Genomic DNA, 23865 nt, shown 5'->3' on the forward strand with positions numbered 1-23865 from the left:
CATATATTTTTTTATAGCCGAAAGTGAAAAAATATAATTTAATTAATTTAATTAAATTAATTAATATAAGTTTTTGGTCTTTTTTGTTTATAGCGCAAAAAAAAAGCGCACATGTGATCAAATACCACCAAAAGAAAGCTCTTTGTGTGGAAGAAAGGACATAAATTTTGTTTGGGTACAGCATTGCATGACTGCAAAATTACCAGTTGAAATAGTGCAGCGCCAAATGACAAGAAAAAAGGCTTGTTCTGGAAAGGGGGTATATCTGCAGGAGGGCAAGTGGTTAAACAGAACAGCCATTGTCCATATCTGTTGAAAGAGATGTCCGTTGACATCCATTCCGTTTATGTACGTTTTGAAGCTAGAAACAATTTTTGTTTTACACTTTTGTCATCTGTGATTGGTCTCTGTGACAACTAAGAAAAAATTGATGCAAAAACGGATGTAGACTAATGTAAACTAATGTAAACTGAACTGATCTAAGCTGATTCAAACTGAACTGAATTGAAAATGGATGTAAACTGAGGTAGATGGAACTGAACTGAAAACGGATGTGCAAACTGATGTAAACTGAGGTGAACTGATTCTGTTTATCTTCCTTATACTTGCCTTCCTCCTGCTCCAATGCTACTCCAGAGGATCACAAGAAGTAAATACCAAGTGCTTTTGGGTATGGGGAACATGTAACTTATTCCTCTTTCCTTCCACATGACAGGGCTGGAGCTTGGTTATTTCTATGCTGAGACCTAGCAATGTCAAATGGATAAAGAATGCCCAGCACTCTGTAAGCTCAAAGTGATGACCTGGAGCTTACACGGGTAATTTTCCTTATATTGGAGTCAAACAAAAAATATATATTGTTAAAAGGTAACATAATATCTTTATGGTAGCTCTTATTTTAGGATTTATTTGCACCTCTTGTTCTAGGACTAGGTTTGATTTACTACATATGTCTATGTATTCCGGTAGAAATTGAGAATCTCTAGTTTGCTCTTAATTCTACACATTATACCAGGAAATCAGAGTTATTACGTGTGTAAATTAATAAGGCGTTAGTAAACTTTTTCTTTCTTTTTTTTTTTTTTTGTCCCTGTTCCAGGTTTCATCGACATATTCTCCAAATCAAAGGATCGTCTTAACCTACATTCTTCTAAGACGCTCCGTTTTTTACATCGAAATCGAATTCCCAGTACTGTGATCCCCTATCCTATTCTAGAGTGCTGTAGTAACATTTTCACTATGCGATCCTCCGTGCTGAAAGATTATTTGGAGAGGTTGCTCAAGAAAGAAAAGGGTAAGTTGCTTTTTATCACACATGGGTACAGTCTAATAATACATCTGGGGATTTTCCTTTTCTTTTTATGTTGGAATGCAAGGCCTGCAGGGTGGTTTTTTATTGATACTTCCCCATAATTTTATACTCTGTTGCTGTGCATGTGGGAGATCTAGTAGCTATCTGAAAAAGTTAGGAGCCAGCAAACTACAGCTAGTCACCATTGCAACTGATATTTCACAGTCTTATTTTACTGACACATTTTAAACAAATTAATAAACCTGAAGAGTGTGTGTGTGTGTGTAACTAAATATTGCTCTTGCCCTGTGTTTTTTTTTTTTTTGCTCTATCTTGGACAATACCACACAGACAGCACTGAGACATAACCGCATACACACAGTATTGACACCTACGCATGCCCTCAATACTGACCCATATGCTGTCTCAGTCTCACAATACTGATGAATTAGCTCTCTGTCTCACAGTACTGACATGTATGTTCTCTCAGCCTCCCAGTACTGACCCGTATGCTCTCTCAGCCTCCCAGTACTGACCCGTATGCAGTCTCAGCCTCACAGTACTGACCCGTATGCTCTCTCAGCCTCACAGTACTGACCCTTATGCTGTCTCAGCCTCCCAGTACTGACCCGTATGCTCTCTCAGCCTCCCAGTACTGACCCGTATGCTCTCTCAGCCTCCCAGTACTGACCCGTATGCTCTCTCAGCCTCACAGTACTGACCCGTATGCTCTCTCAGTCTCACAGTACTGACCCGTATGCTCTCTCAGCCCCACAGTACTGACCCGTATGCTCTCTCAGCCTCACAGTACTGACCCGTATGCTTTCTCAGACTCACAGTACTGACCCGTATGCTCTCTCAGTCTCACAGTACTGACCCGTATGCTCTCTCAGTCTCACAGTACTGACCCGTATGCTCTCTCAGTCTCACAGTACTGACCCGTATGCTCTCTCAGTCTCACAGTACTGACCCGTATGCTCTCTCAGTCTCACAGTACTGACCCGTATGCTCTCTCAGTCTCACAGTACTGACCCGTATGCTCTCTCAGTCTCACAGTACTGACCCGTATGCTCTCTCAGTCTCACAGTACTGACCCGTATGCTCTCTGTCTCACAGTACTGACCCGTATGCTCTCTCAGCCTCACAATACTGACCCGTATGCTCTCTCTGCCTCACAGTACTGACCCGTATGCTCTCTCAGCCTCACAGTACTGACCCGTATGCTCTCTGTCTCACAGTACTGACTCGTATGCTCTCTGTCTCACAGTACTGACTCGTATGCTCTCTGTCTCACAGAACTGACTCGTATGCTCTCTGTCTCACAGTACTGACTCGTATGCTCTCTGTCTCACAGTACTGACTCGTATGCTCTCTGTCTCACAGTACTGACTCGTATGCTCTCTGTCTCACAGTACTGACTCGTATGCTCTCTGTCTCACAGTACTGACTCGTATGCTCTCTGTCTCACAGTACTGACTCGTATGCTCTCTGTCTCACAGTACTGACTCGTATGCTCTCTGTCTCACAGTACTGACTCGTATGCTCTCTGTCTCACAGTACTGACTCGTATGCTCTCTGTCTCACAGTACTGACTCGTATGCTCTCTGTCTCACAGTACTGACTCGTATGCTCTCTGTCTCACAGTACTGACTCGTATGCTCTCTGTCTCACAGTACTGACTCGTATGCTCTCTGTCTCACAGTACTGACTCGTATGCTCTCTGTCTCACAGTACTGACTCGTATGCTCTCTGTCTCACAGTACTGACTCGTATGCTCTCTGTCTCACAGTACTGACTCGTATGCTCTCTGTCTCACAGTACTGACTCGTATGCTCTCTGTCTCACAGTACTGACCCGTATGCTCTTTCAGCCTCACAGTACTGACCCGTATGCTCTCTCAGCCTCACAGTACTGACCCGTATGCTCTCTCAGCCTCACAGTACTGACCCGTATGCTCTCTCAGCCTCACAATACTGACCCGTATGCTCTCTCAGCCTCACAGTACTGACCCGTATGTTCTCTCAGCCTCACAGTACTGACCCGTATGCTCTCTCAGCCTCACAGTACTGACCCGTATGTTCTCTCAGCCTCACAGTACTGACAAGTATGCTCTCTCAGCCTCACAATACTGACCCGTATGCTCTCTCAGCCTCACAGTACTGACCCGTATGCTCTCTCAGCCTCACAGTACTGACCCGTATGCTCTCTCAGCCTCACAGTACTGACCCGTATGCTCTCTCAGTCTCACAGTACTGACCCGTATGCTCTCTCAGTCTCACAGTACTGACCCGTATGCTCTCTCAGTCTCACAGTACTGACCCGTATGCTCTCTCAGTCTCACAGTACTGACCCGTATGCTCTCTCAGTCTCACAGTACTGACCCGTATGCTCTCTGTCTCATATTACTGACCCGTATGCTCTCACAGTACTGACCCATATGCTCTCTGTCTCACAGTACTGACCCGTATGCTCTCACAGTACTGACCCGTATGCTCTCTGTCTCACAGTACTGGCCCATATGCTCTCTGTCTCACAGTACTATACAATATTATACAATCATATTTAGAGATCATTTCATAAGTTCAAAAGGGAGTGGTCACCAGGCAAGCTGTGAGAATACATAATTTAGTTTATATATATTTTTTTTCTTTTTCTGAAAGAATGTTTTCTAAAACCAAAATGGAGGTTATAGAGTCAGTTTGGGTGGAAATAACGCTTCATGGAGTTTAGTGGGATACTTCCTCACCAATGAGCTTTCACATGTTTTTTCTTGTAATTACGTACTTATACAACTTGGTGATCTTTTTGTCTTGTTTTACAGAATGTCCAGCTGTTCTAACTGGCAGTGATGAATCTTTGAAGTATAAAACAATAACAAAATGTTACAGTAGCATAGAAACCTCATCCAACTCTTCAGATATAGACAAGATGACTAATGGAGAAACAACCTCATACTGGCAGTCAGATGGCAGTGCCCGTTCACACTGGATACGGTAAGGAATATTATGTGGTTGGTTTTGGTATACAGAAAATGAATATAGAGATTTATAGCCAGTCAACCATTACACTTGAAAGCAGCTATTCTCATCCAAGGATTTGTGGAACCCTACGGTTTCTCCCGAGGATGCTAGGGGTTCCTTAAGTTGTGACTGATGTACCCTATATTTGATTGTTATGGAACAGTTATGGAACAATTACCACGTGTCCTCTTCTTGACACTTGACAGGCACCCCTTCAATGACACTATATATGGGACTCTTCTCAGCTTAACTCCACATACAGAAATAATAGAGGACATCTCCCATAGTGTTATACTGTTTAATTTCACATAAAAATGTTCCAGAGTGTCACTCACATGATAGAAGCAGTAACAGATCGATTTAAAATGTAAAACTCCCGCTCTGTAAAAAGCCGGCAATGACGTCACTAGGCTCCGCCCCACGTGTTACGCCACCAACTATGTGACTTCGTCAGGGAAAAAGCTAATATTGATAGTTGTCTTCTCACTGGATTTCTTCCTTGACACCATTCAGCCATCTATATTTAGATTGTCATATCTAGTCTGGGTATTGGTTTTGTATTCCACTTCCCTCACTGGGATCATTCATCCAATGTGTCAGTCAATCTGGGATATCCAAAGTGAGCTTGTACCCTAAATATAGTGCTCTACGGTATAAAGAATATAACATAGTAGATATAAAATATGAATGAAAGTGCAAATGTAGTTGAAAGTTCAACTATTGTAGGCCCCTAATGTGGTAGTAAAGTAAAGATTTCTACTTTCATCCCTTGAAATAGTTAATAAACAGTGTACCAGATGCTGTCTTTACAATCTATCTAACCTCTGCCGTTTCGCAGAAATTGAGCTATATTGCCAAAAGTATTGTGACACCCCTCCAAATCATTGGATTCAGGCGTTCCAATCACCTCCATGGCCAAAGGCGTAAAAAAATCAAGCACCTAGGCATGCAGACTGCTTCTTCAAACATTTGTGAAAGAATGGGTCACTTTCAGGAGCTCAGTGAATTCAAGCATGGTACCATGATAGGTTGCCACCTATGCAAGTTCCTCCATGAAGTTTCCTTACTACTAAATATTCCACGGTCAACTGTTAGTGATATTATAACAAAGTGGAAGCAACTGAGAACAGCAACAACTCAGCCACGAAGTGGTAGGCCATGTAAAATGACAGAGCGGGGTCAGTGCATGCTGAAGTGCACAGTGCGCAGAAGTTGCCAACTGTCTGCAGAATCAATAGCTAAAGACCTCCAAACTTCATGTGGTCTTCAGATTAGCACAACAGTGCATAGAAAGCTTCATGGAATGAGTTTCCATGGCTGAGCAGTTGAATCCAAACCTTACATCACCAAGTGCAATGCAAAATGTTGTATGCTGTGATGTATTGCACAGTATTACTATCCAAAGATAGCAGCACTATGGGTGGCCTTGATAAAAGTTTAAAGTGGTTCTAAAGGCTCAAGGCTTTTTATCTCAATGCATTCTATGTGTGAAGGTAAAAAACCTTCTGTATGTAGCAGCCCCCCCAACACTTACCTGAGCCCCATCCCGATCCAGGGATGTCCACTAGAGCCTCGGTTCTCCAGGGACCCTCACCCCTGATTGAGGCAAATGGCTCCTGCTGCTTGGATGCCTCATAGCAGGCTGCTTGCTGTGGGTCACCGGACTGAAGGAGGGGCCAGGAGTGCTGGCAGGGGACTCGAGAAGAGGAGGATCTGGTCTGCTCTGTACTGAACCACTGCAAAGAGCAGGTAGATATGACATGTTTGCTGTTTAAAAAAAAAAATACTTGAGTATAACTTTAAGTGAAAAAAATTAGTGAAACTCTGCTTTAAAGAATATTATGCAGCCACTTCAGATTTGATAAGCTGCAATATAATTATGTTTGGGGGGTTTAATACCCCAGTGGGTCAGCATGGCAGATAATCAGCATTTCATAAGGAAGGTTTGACACACATCAATCAACATTTCAATTTAGAAATTTGTACTATAGTTAAAAGAAACCCGTACTAAGAGAAATCCAAAGCTACTATTTGTGACTTCTGCTGCTCGTTGCCTGGTGGTTATTGAGATTAACTGGATTCCCTGACCCAGAAAAACTCAGAATCAGGGGATTTGACTTCACTTGCTGCATGATTGTTCAGAAACAGGGACTTAGTAATAGTCAGAGGTAGTCAGAAAAGCAAATACAGTGCCTTGAAAGAGTATTCATACCCCTTGAAATTTTCCACATTTTGTCATGTTACAACCAAAAACGTAAATGTATTTTATTGGAATTTTATGTGATAGACCAACACAAAGTGGCATGTAATTTAGATGTGGAAGAAAAATGATAAATGGTTTTCAAAATGTTTTACAAATAACTGAAAAGTGTGGCGTGCATATGTATGCAGCCCCCTTTTCTCTGATACCCCTAACTAAAATCTAGTGGAACCAATTTGTCTTCAGAAGTCACCTAATTAGTAAATAGAGTCCACCTGTGTGTAATTTAATCTCAGTATAAATAGTTGTTCTGTGAAGCCCTCAAAGGTTTGTTAGAGAACATTAGTGAATAAACAGCATCATGAAGGCCAAGGAATACACCATACAGGTCAGGGATAAAGTTGTGGAGAAGTGTAAAGCAGGGTTAGGTTATAAATAAATATCCAAAGTTTTGAACATCTCACGGAGCACTGTTCAATCCTCATCTGAAAATGGAAAGAGTATGGCACAACTTCAAACCTACCAAGACATGGCGTCCACCTAAATTGACAGGCCGGGCAAGGAGAGCATTATTCAGAGAAGCCTCCAAGAGGCCCGTGGCAACTCTGAAGGAACTGGCGAGATCTAAAAGCTCAGGTGGGAGAATCTGTCCACAGGACATCTATTAGTTGTGCACTCCACAAATCTGTCCTTTATGCAAGAGTGGCAAGAAGAAAGCCATTGTTGAAATAAAACCATAAGAAGTCCCGTTTGCAGTTTGCTAGAAGCCATGTGGGGAACACCGCAAACATGTGGAAGAAGGTGCTCTGGTCAGATGAGACCAAAATTTAACTTTTTGGCCTAAATGAAAAACGCTATGTGTGGTGGAAAACTAATACTGCACATCACCCTGAACACACCATCCCCACCATGAAACATGGTGATGGCAGCATCATGTTGTGGGATGCTTTTCCGCAGCTGGGACAGAGAAGCTGGTCAGAGTTGATGGGAAGATGGATGGAGCCAAATACAGGGCAATCTTAGAAGAAAACCTGTAAGAGTGCAAAAAGACTTGCGACTGTGGCGGAGGTTTACCTTCCAGCAGGACAACAACCCTAAACACACAGCCAGAGCTTCAATGGAATGGTTTAGGTTAAAGCATATTCATGTGTTAGAATGGTCCAGTCAAAGTCCAGAACTAAATCCAATTGAGAATTGCTGTTTATGGATGCTCTCCATCCAATCTGACAGAGCTTGAGCTATTTTGCAAAGAAGAATAGGCAGAAATTTCACTCTCTAGATGTGCAAGGCTGGTAGAGACATCCCCAAAAAGACTTGCAGCTGTAATTGCAGCGAAAGGTGGTTCTACAAAGTATTGATTCAGGGGGGCTGAATACAAATGCACGCCACACTTTTCAGTTATTTGTAAAAAATGTTGAAAACCATTTAGCATTTTCCTTCCACTTCACAATTCTGTGCCACTTTGTGTTGGTCTATCACATAAAATCCCAATAAAATACATTTACTGTATGTTTTTTGGTTGTAACATGACAAAATGTGGAAACTTTCAAGGGGTATGAATATTTTTTCAAGGCTCTATTTGAAGGAGGACAGCTATGGAAGCCTAATGGCTTATTATAAAGATTTCCTTTTAACAGTTTTTTTTTCTTAATCCTACTTGTGGATCAACTTTTTTTTTTTGGATTTGTTGGACATATGTTCTTTTTTCCAGCCAAACCATATAACCGTATAATTGGTTCATTGTGATGCTTGCACATATTTTTATATGCAGTGTATTTCTCTTTCCCTTAGGTTAAGAATGAAGCCTGACATTGTATTGAGACACCTATCCATTGCTGTGTGTGCCGCAGACCAGAGTTACATGCCTCAGCAAGTGGCTGTGGCGGTTGGACGAAATCCAAGCAACCTACAGGAGGTTCGCGAGGTCCACATTCCCAGCCATATTACAGGCTATGTGACATTGCTGGAAAACGCTAACATAAGTCAGATTTGTGAGTCAATCCAGTAACTGAAGCTCATTGTTCAAATATAAATCTTATATACATGCTGTCAGTCTTCCATATGTACAGTTGTGTTCAAAATAATAGCAGTGTGTTGAAAAAAGTGAATAAATCTCAAAATCCTTCTAATAGCTTTTATTTCCATACACACAAATGCATTGGGAACACTACACATTCTATTCCAAATCAAAACATAAAGATAAATATATCAAATTTGTGTTGTTCCTCTAAAAAAATTGAAGAAAAGTGAATATTAGACTGTTAAAAAAAATAGCAGTGTTTGTATTCTTCTTTACAAACTCAAACATTCACTATATAAACTGAAAAATGTTTGAAGATTTTGCTTTCCTTTTGAATCACTTAATTTTTAGTTGTATAAGCACTGTTTCTGAGAACTGCTGTACATCTGTGTTGCATGGAGTCAACCAACTTCTGGCACCTGTGAACAGGTATTCCAGCCCAGGATGATGGGACTACATTCCACAGTTCTTCTCCATTTCTTGGTTTTGCCTCAAAAACTGCATTTTTTATGTCACCCCACAAGTTTTCTATTGGATTAAGATCCGGGGATTGGGCTGGCCACTCCATAACGTCAATGTTGTTGGTCTGGAACCAAGATGTTGCACGTTTACTGGTGTGTTTGGGGTCGTTGTCTTGTTGGAACACCCATTTCAAGGGCATTTCCTCTTCAGCATAAGGCAGCACGACCTCTTCAAGTATTCTGATGTATTCAAACTGATCCATGATCCCTGGTATGCGATAAATAGGCCCAACACCGTAGTATGAGAAACATCCCCATATCATGATGCTTGCGCAACCATGCTTCACTGTCTTCACAGTGTACTGTGGCTTGAATTCAGTGTTTGGGGTTCGTCTCACAAACTGTCTCCAGCCACTAGACCCAAAAAGAACAATCTTACTTTCATCAGTCCACAAAATGTTGCGCCATTTCTCTTTAGGCCAGTCAATGTGCTCTTTGGCAAATTGTAACCTCTTCAGCACGTCTTTTTTTCAACAGTGGGACTTTGCGGGGGCTTCTTGCAGATAGCTTGGCTTCATGTAGGCGTCTTCTAATTGTAACAGTACTCACAGGTAACTTTACACCTTCTTTGATCTTCCTGGAGCTGATTGTTGGCTGAGTCCTTGCCATTTTGGCTATTCTTCTATCCATTTGAATGGTAATTATTCGCTTTCTTCCACGTCTTTCAGGTTTTGGTTGCCATTTTTAAGCATTTGCGATAATTTTAGCTGAGCAGCCTAGCATTTTCTGCACTTCTTTATATGTTTTCCCCTCTCCAATCAACTTTTTAATCAAGGTATGCTGTTCTTCTGAACAATGTCTGGAACCACCCATTTTCCTCAGAATTTCAGATAGAAATGCAGTGTAACCAGCATGTACAACATTTTTTGCCTTCCTTCCTTAAATAAGGGCAATAATTGCCACCTGTTTTTCAAAGAATGAATGAGCTCACTAATAGTACTCCACAGTGCTATGATTTTGAACATGCCCCTTTCAATTAGTGATTAAATTACACAGAATTATCAGCATACATGTCATAACTGTTGGGTCTGTTGGATTTCTATTACTCTACTACACCTGCTAGTAAATGATTTGCCATGTAGAAATATCATTTCTACCAAAAACAGTGATTGATCAGGCTAGTGATGTCTGACTGCTATTATTTTGAACACAACTGTATGTATCTATCCCATTTGTTTGACGGTAGGGTTCTCTGTTATTAGATGTTAATAATATTTGCCGGGCAGTTCTCGGGGACTGGCTGAAATTCATATAGCATGTACGCAGCTTTATAATACCATATCAAAGTTGTCTTCTGTCGACAGTAATTGGAATTTACGATGAAGCGCTATATAAGCTCAATAAAAATAAAGTGCTAGTTTTACAGTACATATGTGACCTTAAATAAAGTGCAAATTGTGCAAAAATTCATACATATAATGAACCATACAAGTGTCCCAATATGTCAATCCAAAGCAATTTGAATCTTATTGCAGCTAAGCTTCCTTTCCATTTCATCACATGTACATGTTTCACTTTCACAGGCAATCAAAAAAATTGTGGACCATTCAAACTCAAATGGCCATTAGTGCTTTAAGACCTTCCACCATCCAGTGTTGTAATTTACAGTATGTCAACATTAGTGTTAACACCACCTGAGAAGATAAAGCACAAGCCTCTTACCAGATGACATAGACTATTTGGTTTAAAAAATGGTCAGTAGCGCTTTAACCCTTGTGCTGCCAGGTCCTTTTCTCAGTCTCAAAAAAGAGACATTAGAGGTCTGTTTGGACCCCTGATGTCTCTCCAAAGCCCCCCCCCCCCCCCAAAAAAAAGAAAATGTAAAAAATATTTAAAAATACATTTTATTTGGTTAAAAATATAAAATAAAATATGTAAGAAAAAAAAATAGTAAGGCTAGGCTCACACTAGTGGACATTAGTGTCAGAGTGTTTTAGCCATGGTAAGAAATAGCAAAATGGGCCCTAGTACAGATAATAATAAAATAAATATATCGGGAGATATTTGTTATCGTTTGCTACCAAAAGAATCCCTATTTTGTCCTGAAAAAAAAACAAGGCATAATCCACCTAGATGCACAAAATAGTTGCGATGATATGTACAGTTTTACTAACACGTGTCAAAGTTGCATAGGCATGTTTGCGCAATTAACATTTGTTTTACCCTTAGTCACGGTGAAGAGGTTAAAGTTGCATGGGTAAATGTGCTCAGAATGGATGATGCCAGCTGTCTACAGTTCTTTGTCTGCAGTGGCAATATCCAGAACACATTTTTAACCTTCCTGGCGGTAATCCCGAGTGTAGCTCTGGGTTAATTTCAGTACCAAAAGCGGTAACCCCGAGTGATTAGTGGGGAAATTCATCATCAGACACTGAAAACGATTCTGCGACTGAGCTCAGTGATGTGCGAGCTTGGTTCTCTATTTTAAATTTCAGTGTTTTTGGTTTGATTACATTATTTAATAAAATGTATTATTATTATATTTTTTTTATAATTATTATTGTATAATTTATAATTTTGTGTTTCAAACTTTATCATACCCGGGATGTTTATTGGACTTTTGTTTGGACAGAATTAAGCGAGTTATTCCTAAGAATTACATGTTCTGGGAATTGCCACGCTTTGGGAGCAGCCAGGGTAATTTCAAACAGTGAGCCTGAAAGTCGCTGTTATTGGTAACGTATTTTAGAAGTAGCACCATTAAGGGGTGACCCCTAAGGGCCCCTAGTAAGCTAGGTTCTATCCAGGGTAGGCATTGCAGTGAGATATTGGTGCAGGATCGTTCAGATTCCAGCCATTGTTTACAAACGCTCTGCACCAGGCAATCGTTCTGGAGAGGTGGACAGCGTGATAATATTTGAGGGGATCTGGGAATGCCATCCCCCCATGTATTTTCAGCATAGTAAGATAGGAATTTGATTTTGCCCATACAAAAAGTATGAATTACACACCGATTTCAATAGGGTTACATTTTTATGCTGCCTGTGATATTTAAAGCTGCTGCTAGTGAGCTTATTTAACCACTTGCCTACAGGGCACTTATACCCCCTTCTTTACAAGGCCAATTTTCAGTTTCAGCACTGTCGCACTTTGACAATTGTGCAGTCATGCAAGATTGTACCCATATGAAATTTTTATCATTTTTTTCTCACAAATAGAGCTTTCTTTTGGTGGTATTTAATCGCCGCTGGGTGTTTTCCTTTTTGCACTATAAACAAAAAAATTGCAAAAAATTTGAAAAAAAAAAGTTTCTTTGTTTCGATTATAAAATGTTGCAAACAGGTCATTTTTCTCCTTCACTGATGTGCGTTGATTAGGCGGCACTGATGGCCACTGATAGGCAGCACTGAAGGGCACGGATAGGCAGCACGGATAGGCGGCACTGATAGGTGGCACTGATAGGCAGAACTGATGGTACTAATAGACAGCACTGATAGGCGACACTGACTGGCATCTGTCAGGGACTGCGGGTCTCGCTGCGGCGCACAGGTCTGCGCATGCGTAGATTGCCTAGGCGCACCAATGTGCTGGCATTAGGACCTGGACATCCGCGGCAGCAGTTGTGGCCACGCTTGCGCACGCGGGCGCGCGCCTGGCACCAATGACGGTGCAGGGCGCACTATTTAAACTGACCAGGCGGTGATCAAGTTGCCGCAAGGTCTAGTTCCTGTACCTGTGTTTCTGAAGTGCGTTCCTGTTGCCGATCCTGCTTGTCCTGAATTGTGTTGACCTTCTCCTGCTCTGACCCCCGGCTCATCCCTGACTATTCCTCTGCCTGTCGTTAATATTACTATTGGACCTCCCGTTGCTGAACCTTGGCTCATGACCCAGCTACTCTGTCTACTGCTTGGTACCTACCCACCTCCACCGTTACCGACCCGGCTAGTCTGACCATGCTCACTCCTGACTGTCATCCATCCATCCCGCTCGGGACCTGGACTTGTCAGCCTCTTCACATCAGGCTCACCCCTGGCACATACCTCAGCGGGACCCCTCTACCAGAGTTGGGTGCACTCAGGGGTTGCGACCTGGTTTCAGTCTTGCACCAAGTCCATCCCCACCATCAGGGGCTCTGGTGAAAAGGCAGACTGGGACTTAGACTCCGCGTCCTGGGGAATCCCGTTCTGTGGATCACTAGAGATCCTGCCGAGCGGTGTCTGACAGTACCTTGCGGCCATGACTGAGCCTGGAAGGGGAACTTCCCCTCTGGATGACATATGTCGACATTTGGCGACCCTCACAGTAGTGGTTAGGGCCCTACAGGAGGGTTATACAGAATTGGGTGACCGCATACAGACTTTAGCCACACCTATCAGGCAGTCTGGAGAACCCTCTGGGGGGACACTGGCCTCCATACCTGCACTGGTACCCCGTGTTCCCACACTGAACGTTTTAACGGAAATCAAAGTAGATTCAGGAGTTTCCGTAATTCCTTTCAGCTTTACTTCGACCTCCAGCCTCGAACGTTTTCGTCAGAAACTGTGAGGGTCGGGTTCATTATTTCCTTGTTACAGGATGAACCCCAAAACTGGGCCCACGGACTACTAGAGACCCGAGACCCACAGTTAGAAACGGTAACGTCATTCTTTAAAGCGATGGCGCTTTTGTACGATGACCCACAGCAGGCCGCGACGGCAGAGATGGCCCTACATACACTGAGGCAAGGTCACCGAGCAGTGGAGGACTATGCAGCCGAATTCAGGCGTTGGGGTAGTGACACCCAATGGAATAAGGCGGACCTGCATCACCAGTTTCGCATGGGTTTAGCTGAAACATTGAAGTACGAGCTGGCCCGAGTAGACATACCTGATACTCTTGAGGGCCTGATAACCTTCTCTATTCAGATTGACCGCCGGTTGCGGGAGCGCAGGCGGGAAAGGTTCAACCAAGGTCAGAGACCAACCTGGACATCACCTTATGCTGCAATCCAGCCTAAGTCTCAATGGGTCAACCGGAATCAGGAGTTCGCGGATACATCGGGACTTGGGTTATCGGAAAGGATTCGGCCTCCACTTACGCTTGAGGAACGCCAAAGGCGTCAGATAAACCGTCTTTGCCTCTATTGTGGGGAAGCAGGCCATGTAGTGCGTACCTGTCCAGCCAAGATGGTTAAGTTTTCTGCTGTTTTTTCTATGGTCACTTCTAAAGATGGAAGCAACACCAGTTATCTAGCAGTACCTATCTCACTTCAGCTACTGGGCAAAACTGTGGTAACTACGGCAATTGTGGACTCTGGAGCATGTAGCTGTTTTATAGATTTGGACTTTGCAACTCAGCAGCAGATCCCCTTACAGACGAAGGAGGTGGGTTTGAATATCTTCTTAGTTGACGGGTCACGTATCAGGCCAGGGGTGGTGGACCGTGAAACCCCACCTATCCGCACTACAGTGGCAAACCATCATCAGGAATTCCTCTGCCTGGATGCCATTGCATCCCCTCTATTCCCAGTTATCCTGGGGCTCCCTTGGTTATGAGCCCACGATCCGCAGGTTGATTGGAAGGCGGGATCAATCCACTTCCAGTCACCCTATTGCCAGCAGCATTGCCTCCCTAGGATGCCCCCGGCTCCACAGGCCTTGCTATGTCTAGATGCGGATGCAGGACTGGCTCAAGTCATTCCTTCGGCCTACCATAGCTACTTGGACGTGTTTAGCAAGCGGGGGGCAGATGTTCTGCCCCCTCACCGGACCTATGACTGCCCGATTGATGTTCTCCCAGGTTCGGAAATACCATTTGGCCGGATATTCCCTTTGTCCGAGCGGGAGTTAGGGGTTCTAAAGGAGTATATAGACGAGAACCTCCGCAAGGGGTTTATTCGGCCCTTCACATCACCAGCTGGGGCCGGCATCTTCTTCATTGAGAAGAAAGACAAATCCCTATGACCCTGCGTAGATTACCGGGATTTAAATTAAATAACTGTCAAGAATCGTTACCCGCTGCCTTTGGTCCCTGAACTTTTTCAAAGGTTGAAGTCAGCTTCTGTCTTCACCAAGCTGGATTTGAGGGGGGCATATAATCTAGTCCATATCAGAGAGGGGGATGAATGGAAGACAGCATTCTGTACCAGGTTCGGACATTTTGAATGCTTGGTCATGCCCTTTGGCCTATGCAATGCACCCGCCACCTTCCAGCACTTCATAAACATTGTGTTCAGGGACTATCTGGACATCTTTGTTGTCGTCTACTTGGACGATATACTGATCTTTTCCCCGTCATTGGAGGTCCATAGAGGTCACGTGAGGTGTGTGTTGGAACGGCTCCACCAACACGGCCTATATGCCAAGGCAGACAAGTGCTGTTTTGAACAGCATAGCATCTCTTTCTTGGGTCTGACCATCTCCACCACAGGAATAGCCATGGATCCTCAGAATGTCTCGGCTGTCTTAGATTGGCCAGTACCCATTGATAAAAAGGTGGTCCAACGCTTCATTGGCTTCGCAAACTTTAAAGTTTATCAAGAACTTTTCAGGCCTGGTCTCCCCGATTACCCAGTTGACCAGACAGGGGGTCCGCTGAAGCACAGGAAGCATTCGCAGCTTTAAAGAAGTTGTTCCCTGAAGCCCCTATCCTGAGCCATCCTGACCCGTCCTTACCCTACATCCTGGAGGTAGATGCGTCTGAGAACGCAGTTGGGGCAATCCTGTCTCAAAATAAATAAAGCAAGGTGCAGCGCTAAAATGTTGTGTTTAAAACATATAGAAACATATAAACATCTTTATGCCAAAACCCATAGAACAGCATAAAACAATATTAAAGTGCAAAAATGTAGATAAAATGTCACCTATTGGTGACTATAAGTGATTGGACACTAAACCAAAATGCAGTCTATGGCGTGATCTGGAAAGATCCCAAATGATCTTCAAGAAATCCAATAGCTGGATCCGTGGATGAGGTGATAAATATGTAAGGATTGCGCACTCACCAGATACGCAATCCCAATGCGCATTAAAAGCAGATTCTTTCAGGACATCAAGGATCCTAATATGGGTCTGGTCAGATCTGGTCAGATGCCCCTCGCCGTTTGGTAATGTCGCCACGTGTGGAGATGGCCGCTCTGCAGATGTGAATAGCTCCCATCGGAGCTCAAAGAACAAAGGAGGCCAAATAGTGTAATATCCTTATGGCAAGGAGTATTTATTCCCCAAAAACAATACAGGCAGGAGCAAGAAAGATACTGACCATACAAGTAAAAAATGCAAATTGCCGCCGGGGGCCTCGTGGCGCCGGTCGGCGTGACGTCACACCTCTGTAGCCGCTCCCTGACGCGTTTCGTGCGAAGGCACGTAGTCATAGGGGGTTAGCACCCGGTGGCCTTCTTTTCTTTTAAACTGACTACTGCAGAAAGGAATTACGATATCAGAGACCAGGAGCTTCTGGCGATCAAGGTAGCACTAGAGGAGTGGAGGTATTTACTAGAGGGGGCCGTACACCCCATATTAATTTTCACAGATCACAAGAATCTCAAATATTTGAGGACAGCAAAGTGCCTAAGACTGCGTCAAGCCAGGTGGCACTCTTCTTTTCGCGGTTTATAATTTATATTACCTATAGGCCAGGGTCAAAGAATACTAAGCCCGATGTGCTCTCCCGCATGTTTGGGGACCCTGAAGAGATTCCCAAACCTGATACCATCCTGTCATCAGGGAATTTTCTGGTCCTACAATCCGAGCTCCATTCTAGACTGCAGGCTGCATCCGTAGGAATGCCAGGTCCACCCGGTGTTCCCTTACTGAATAGGGAGGGGCTTCTGTGGAAAGAGGATCAGATTGTGGTTCCCGAGGAAGCCCGTATTTTAGTACTAGGATATTGCCACGACCACCCGTTAGCACGGCACTTTGGAGTACGTAAGACTCTGGAACTGTTGCAGCGTACATTCTGGTGGCCCAATATGGCCAAGGATTGCGAGTTATATGTTAAGACCTGTGCCATTTGCCAGAGGAATAAACCTACTAGGAACAAGGCCTGGGGCCTTTTACGCCCATTACCAATACCTGACAGACTATAGAGAATGATCGCCATCGATTTTATTGTGGAACCCTCTCAGGACCACACAGCGATCTTTGTGATCGTAGACCGCTTGTCCAAGATGGCCCATTTTGTACCTTTAAGAGACACACCTACGGCCCCTGAGACAGCACAGGTTTTTATCAGGGAGGTGATGAGACTCCACAGGATTCCTAAGGATATTGTGTCGGACAGGGGGGTTCAGTTCACGTCTAAATTTTGGAGGGCTTTATGTGAAACACTTGGAATTTATAAGCTGTTATTCTCCTCTGCGTATCACCCACAAACCAATGGCCAGACGGAGCGAACGAATCAGACTCTGGAGCAGTACCTCAGGTGCTATACCACCTTCCTCCAAGACGACTGGTTGACCCTCCTGCCACTGGCGGAGTTTGCGTATAACAACGCGAGTCATTCTGCTACAAAGCAGGCCCACTTTTTCGCGAATTATGGATTCCACCCCGTATTCTTACCGGATCTGATTCCAGAAGTCATGGTTCCGGCCACGCAGGACATGTTAAATTTTTTATTCTCTAATAACAAGGTGCTGCAAGAGGCGATGGCAAAGGCCCAGGAGGACAATAAGAGGGCTTTTGATTGTAGGAAAAGGAGAGGCCAAACTCAGTTCTTGGTTAAATGGAAAGGGTACAGGTCTGAGGAGAATTCATGGGAGCCGGCCCAAAATGTTCACGCCCCAAGACTTGTTCAGGAATTCTTTCAGAACCAGCCGTCTCGGAGGGGTCGGTTGGGCATCCGGAGGCTGCCCGTAGGGGGGCCATGTCAGGGACTGCAGGTCTCGCCGCGGCGCACAGGTCTGCGCATGCGCAGATTGCCTAGGCGCACCAATGTGCAGGCACTAGGACCTGGGTGTCCGCGGCAGCAGTTGCGGCTGCGCATGTGCACTCGCGCACGCGGGCGTGCGTCTGGCACCAATGACGGTGCAGGGCAAACTATTTATACTGGCCTGACGGTGATCAAGTTGCCGCAAGGTCTAGTTCCTGTACCTGTGTTTCTGAAGTGCGTTCCTGTTGCCGATCCTGCTTGTCCTGAATTGTGTTGACCTTCTCCTGCTCTGACCCCCGGCTCGTCCCTGACTATTCCTCTGCCTGTCGTTAATATTACTATTGGACCTCCCGTTGCTGAACCTTGGCTCATGACCCAGCTACTCTCTGTCTACTGCTTGGTACCTACCCTCCTCCACCGTTACCGACCCGGCTAGTCTGACCACGCTCACTCCTGACTGTCATCCATCCATCCCGCTCGGGACCTGGACTTGTCAGCCTCTTCACATCAGGCTCACCCCTGGCACATACCCTCAGCGGTACCCCTCTACCAGAGTTGGGTGCACTCAGGGGTTGCGACCTGGTTTCAGTCTTGCACCAAGTCCATCCCCACCATCAGGGGCTCTGGTGAAAAGGCAGACTGGGACTTAGGACTTAGAGATCCCGCCGGGCGATGTCTGACAGCGTCACTGCTGGGCACTGACTGGCGGCACTGCTAGGCATTGACTGGCGCAACTGCTGGGCACTGACTGGCACAACCGCTGGGCACTGACTGGCACTGACTGGCAGCATTGCTGGGCTGCACTGCTGGGCACAGGTGGGTGGCACTGCTGGGCACAGGTGGGTGGCACTGCTGGGCACAAGTAGGTGGCACTGCTGGGCACAGGTGTGTGGCACAGGTGGATGGCACTGCTGGGTGGCACTGCTGGGCACAGGTGTGTGGCACAGGTGGATGGCACTGCTGGGTGGCACTGCTGGGCACAGGTGTGTGACACTACTAGGCACTGCTGGGCACAGCTGGGTGGCACTGCTGGGCACTTGTGGGCAGCACTGATGGGCACAGGTGGGCGGAACTGGTGGGTGGCACTGCTGGGCACCGATCATTAGGGCACTGATCATCAGTGCCCTGATGATCGGTGCCAATCCCTGCTCTGACAACTGCCGGTTCTCAGCAGTACATTCCTCACGCTCTGACACTGTAAGGAAAGTGCAGCCGAGAACCGGCAATTGCATTTCCCTGTGATCAGCGTCTCATTTGACACGGCTGATCACGTGGTAAAAGGCCGCTGTGATTGGCCTTTTACCACATCACCAGCTGTGTCCGTAGGAGCTCGCCGGGGGCACGACCCCAGGGGTGCGCAGGAGAGAGCGTTCTGGGAGGACGTCATATGATGCCCACCCAGAACTGGCCGGCTGCAGTGTAGCTGTCATTCGGCTATCTGCGGTCGGCAACTAGTTAATTAGTTCACACTTTTACACGCAGATTTTTTCTTCTTTTCAAAAGATTACATTACATAAATAATATAGTAAAGGTTTGGTACAATAAAAGGACAGTGTGTTTTAAAATGCACAAATGCACTGCATTCCTGGTAACAGGCATGCAAACTATAGGAGACTGAGATGAAGATGCATGCACTTTTTTTTTTTAAGCCTTCTTGAATCCTGTTGATGTGCCAGAAACACAATCTCTTTCTGATTTGTGCTGTGCCTTGACAACAGGCAGTGTTATTATGGACTGAATGATGTTAGTCCTACCCAGTTGTCTCTTGCTAAACTACTCAAACCCTCCCCTATCTTATTCTTTACAACATAAGGACTAATTGTTCTGTACTTGTAGGGCTAATTGTTTTCCTTGAGATAACACAGAAAGTGGTCAGAAGACCGCTCTGAACTTATGACAAGATCAACAGATAATTTTTGCACTTATTTATTTATTTCAGGTACTTATATAGCGCCATCAATGTACGCAGCACTTTACATATATATTGTACATTTACATCAGTCCCTAACCCTCAAGGGGCGTACAATCTAAGGTTATGAAACATATAACAAAACACTCTCAGTGATATATTTAATAAAGCAAAAGGGAGCAAATAAGAGAAGTTCATTGATAGGGATTTACATTGAGTTCAGCTGTGTTCTGCATCAAAATCACTGCTTTTTTGCAGTAATGCAGGCCATAGATGGGTCGAAAATCGGCCGATTTTTCTTTTAAAAAAACAAAAAATCGGTCGTTCAAGTGGCCGACGTTACCACCAATGGTAAAAAAAATCGGCCGATTTTCATCCCGTCTACAGACGGCAAAAAGTTGCCCTGCAGAGAGCTCTGCTATTTCTTTGACAGTTCCTTGACATTTACAGAGGTTGCAACAATGTATCTATTTGTATCCATTTAGGATACAGATGTTTTTATTCGGAAACAAATAGATACAATGTTGCAACCTCTGTAAATGTCAAGGAACTGTCAAAGAAATAGCGGAGCTCTCTGCAGAGACACTTTTTGTCGGACTGGAATTCCTTCTTTTTCATCCTTCTTCTTCTCCTTCTTCATCATCATCCTCTTCTTCTTCATCATCATCCTCTTCTTCTACTTCTTCATTATCATCATCCTCTTCTTCTACTTCTTCATCATCATCATCCTCTTCTTCTTCTACTTCTTCTTCATCATCATCCTCTTCTTCTACTTCATCATCATCATCCTCTTCTTCTACTTCATCATCATCCTCTTCTTCTACTTCTTCATCATCATCATCCTCTTCTTCTTTTTCTTCATCATCATCATCCTCTTCTTCTACTACTTCTTCATCATCATCCTCTTCTTCTTCTTCTTCTACTTCTTCATCATCATCATCCTCCTCTTCTTCTTCTTTTTCTTCATCATCCTCTTCTTCCTCGTCTTCTTCTTCGTCATCATCATCCTCTTCTTCTTCTACTTCATCATCACCATCCTCTTCTTCATCTTCTACTTCTTCATCATCATCCTCTTCTTCTTCTACTACTTCATCATCATCCTCTTCTTCTACTACTTCATCATCATCCTCCTCTTCTTCATCTTCTACTTCTTCATCATCATCCTCTTCTTCTTCTACTTCTTCTTCATCATCATCCTCTTCTTCTTCTTCGTCATCATCATCATCCTCTTCTTCTTCTACTTCTTCATCATCATCCTCTTCTTCATCTTCTACTTCTTCATCATCATCCTCTTCTTCATCTTCTTCTACTTCTTCATCATCATCCTCTTCTTCATCTTCTACTTCTTCATCATCATCCTCTTCTTCATCTTTTTCTACTTCTTCATCATCATCCTCTTTTACTTCTTCATCATCATCCTCTTCTTCTTCTTTTTCTTCATTATCATCATCCTCATCTTCTTCCTCTTCATCATCCTCCTCCTCTTCTTCTTCATCATCATCATCCTCTTCTTCTTCTTCTTCTTCGTCATCCTCCTCCTCTTCTTTTTCATCATCATCATCCTCTTCGTCGTCGTCGTCGTCATCCTCCTCTTCTTCTTCTTCGTCGTCATCATCCTCTTCTTCTTCTTCTACTTCTTCATCATCATCCTCTTTTTCTTCATCATCATCCTCTTTTTCTTCTTCATCATCCTCTTCTTCTTTTTCTTCATCATCATCATCCTCTTCTTCTTCTTCATCATCATCATCATCATCTTCTTCTTCTTCTTCATCCTCTTCTTCCTCTTCTTCTTTTTCTTCTTTTTGTCTTCCTCTTGCAGGTCACTGCTCATGCGCAGATTTTTTATCGGTAAAAAATCGGCCGATTAGCCCATTATTGCCGCGAAAATCGGCCGATCGGCGAAATCGGCCGATTTTTTTCCAACTTTCCTGATTAAAAAAAACGGCCAAAATACCGAAAAACGACCGAACAAATAGCCCACTAACGATCCGAAAATCGGCCAATTTTATTTTCGGCCGAAAAATCGGCCGATTTTCGACCCATCTATGGCCTGCATAAGTCACTGGTTCTGTCTCCAACTTTGTACTGAGAAAAACTAAAGTTTACTTTACTTTTACACTACTGTTTCTGACATCTTATTTAACCGCTTTCCCTCTGCCCTATAGCAGATATACTGCTACAAGGGATGTGCAAAATCACTGCAGTCCTGTTATAAGTTGCTGATCACCGCCATTACTAGTAAAAATTAAAAAAAGAAATGCCAGTATATAAACTGCCATTTGTTTCTATAACTTTCACGTAAACCAATTAATTTACTGTTATTAATTTTTGTTAGCAAAGACATGTACCAGAATACATTTTGGCCTAAATTTATGACAAAATTAGATTTTTAAAATTTTTTTCCTAGACATGTTTAAGAGCAAAAAGTCAAATATAGTTTTTTCTGAAAATTGTTGGTCTTTTTTTTTTTTTTTTTTATAGTGCAAAAAATAAAAACTGCACAGGTAATCAAATACCACTGAAAGAAAGCTCTATTCGTGGGAAAAAAAAGGACGGAAATTTATTTTGGGTGCAGTGTTGCATGACCGCGCAATTGTCAGTTAAATTAACGCAGCGCTGTAACTCAAAAAATGGCCTGGTCAGGAAGGGGGGTAAATTCTCTGGAGGGCAAGTGGATAATGTGTTACTAAATCCACAACAGTAAAATCAGTCTGTATATGCAGTAAAGCATGCTTGTTATGCTCACTGTGGAACCTAAGGGGTTAATCCTCTGCATTGTGTAAAAACGCTGTTTGATCCAGACTTTTGATTCTGATCCTTCCCTTCTTCACTGCACATGCTCAGTTTGGTGTGTATTGTTAGAGAGGTTTTTCATTTTTCTTGGGATAGTACATGTAATCAGCACAGGGCTAACCAGCACGGTCCAGACAGAGGCCAGGGGTTCTGCATCCTCCTAGAGCAAAATGAAAACTCCTACAAGCTTTAACATGTGCTCGGGCTAGACACTGATAGAAGTCACATGACTGCTGTAACTGCTGATGAAAAAAGGTATTTAGCAGTTTATATGTATGAACATAATTGCATTTCAGTGTTCTGTGTAGTGTGGGAGACCATATATAGTAAATGCAGGATCCTGGATTTAGTAACATTTTAAGTTGTCCAGCTATCAAAGTGCAGATCTCAGCCAGGGTAGCAGTCAAAAACTTGCACTGAAGTTTATAATTTAGAGGCTCAAGCCCATCTCTGGGCAACAAAAAGGTTTTCCCATGTAGTTGGGCCGTGCATGCACCACACGGGTCAACTGCTTGCTTTGTCTAGCAGTGAGTAGAAAGCTTATATTCACCTGATCCTTTGTTCCACTGGAATCCAGTACTCCCTCGCGGTCCAACAGTGGACTGTTTCTGGTCTATGGAGCCTGCTCTGGGATCGATGATGTCAGAAACAGTCCACAACTCAAGTCCGCTGGAGCTCGGGGGTTCCAGGACGATCTTGCGCTGAGAAGATCATCTCCCCTCCCTTAGACAAAAACAAGCAATTGACCATGTAGTGTGGGCATGGGAAAACTTTTTTTGCTGGAGATGAGTTTTAAGAATTGGCATTCTCTCTTTATAAAAGTTCTTCCCAACACTGCATGAAGATTGTACTCTTCTGTACTCATATTTTGAAGTTATCAATGGGTCTAATTTGCTTACCAGTTCTTAGATGTGATGGCTGCAGTAATTTTCTTTTTTAGGCTTTCTTTTTTAATTTCACCTGGTGATCGAACTAGAAAATATGTTGTTTTTTTCAGCTGAGCAAGCTGTCCTGCAGATGTAGTAATTAGAAGGATGAGACAAACCATTTAACAGTAGCAGTGGTGCTTACTATGGTCAGCTTTTATTCATTTATGTAAAAACTTTATCCCAAAAGAGACAAAACTCTTTTAACTGCATAAAAAATGTTAGGTAGAGTTTGGCTTCAATTTCAATTGGCTGCTAGTTCAGTATAGTTGTGAATTCCCAGGAGAGTCAGGCCGTCTTGGATGCCAAAGGTAGTCCACCACCATATTAGGCAACCATTTAGTTCTTTACCTGGTGTTTCCATAATTTTGTCCAACCCCTGTACATCTGTCACTCTC

The 23865-nt window shown here is 43.7% G+C and overlaps 1 protein-coding gene across 1 annotated transcript in view; it reads left to right on the forward strand.

The window, feature by feature from the left end:
* The window catches only part of ZZEF1 (zinc finger ZZ-type and EF-hand domain containing 1), a 293759-nt gene that overhangs the window by 43209 nt on the left and 226685 nt on the right, over window positions 1-23865 (forward strand). Inside the window, exons 3-5 of the mRNA XM_089655409.1 lie at window positions 1100-1294; window positions 4113-4284; window positions 8303-8502. Of these exons, the coding sequence (XP_089511535.1) occupies window positions 1100-1294; window positions 4113-4284; window positions 8303-8502 (567 nt within the window). The remainder of the gene's footprint in view (window positions 1-1099; window positions 1295-4112; window positions 4285-8302; window positions 8503-23865) is intronic.

This window comes from Staurois parvus, unplaced genomic scaffold (genome assembly GCF_062004578.1).
Source record: "Staurois parvus isolate SC_StPar_1 unplaced genomic scaffold, SC_StPar_1.0 ptg000839l, whole genome shotgun sequence".
NCBI classification, from domain to species: domain Eukaryota; kingdom Metazoa; phylum Chordata; class Amphibia; order Anura; family Ranidae; genus Staurois; species Staurois parvus.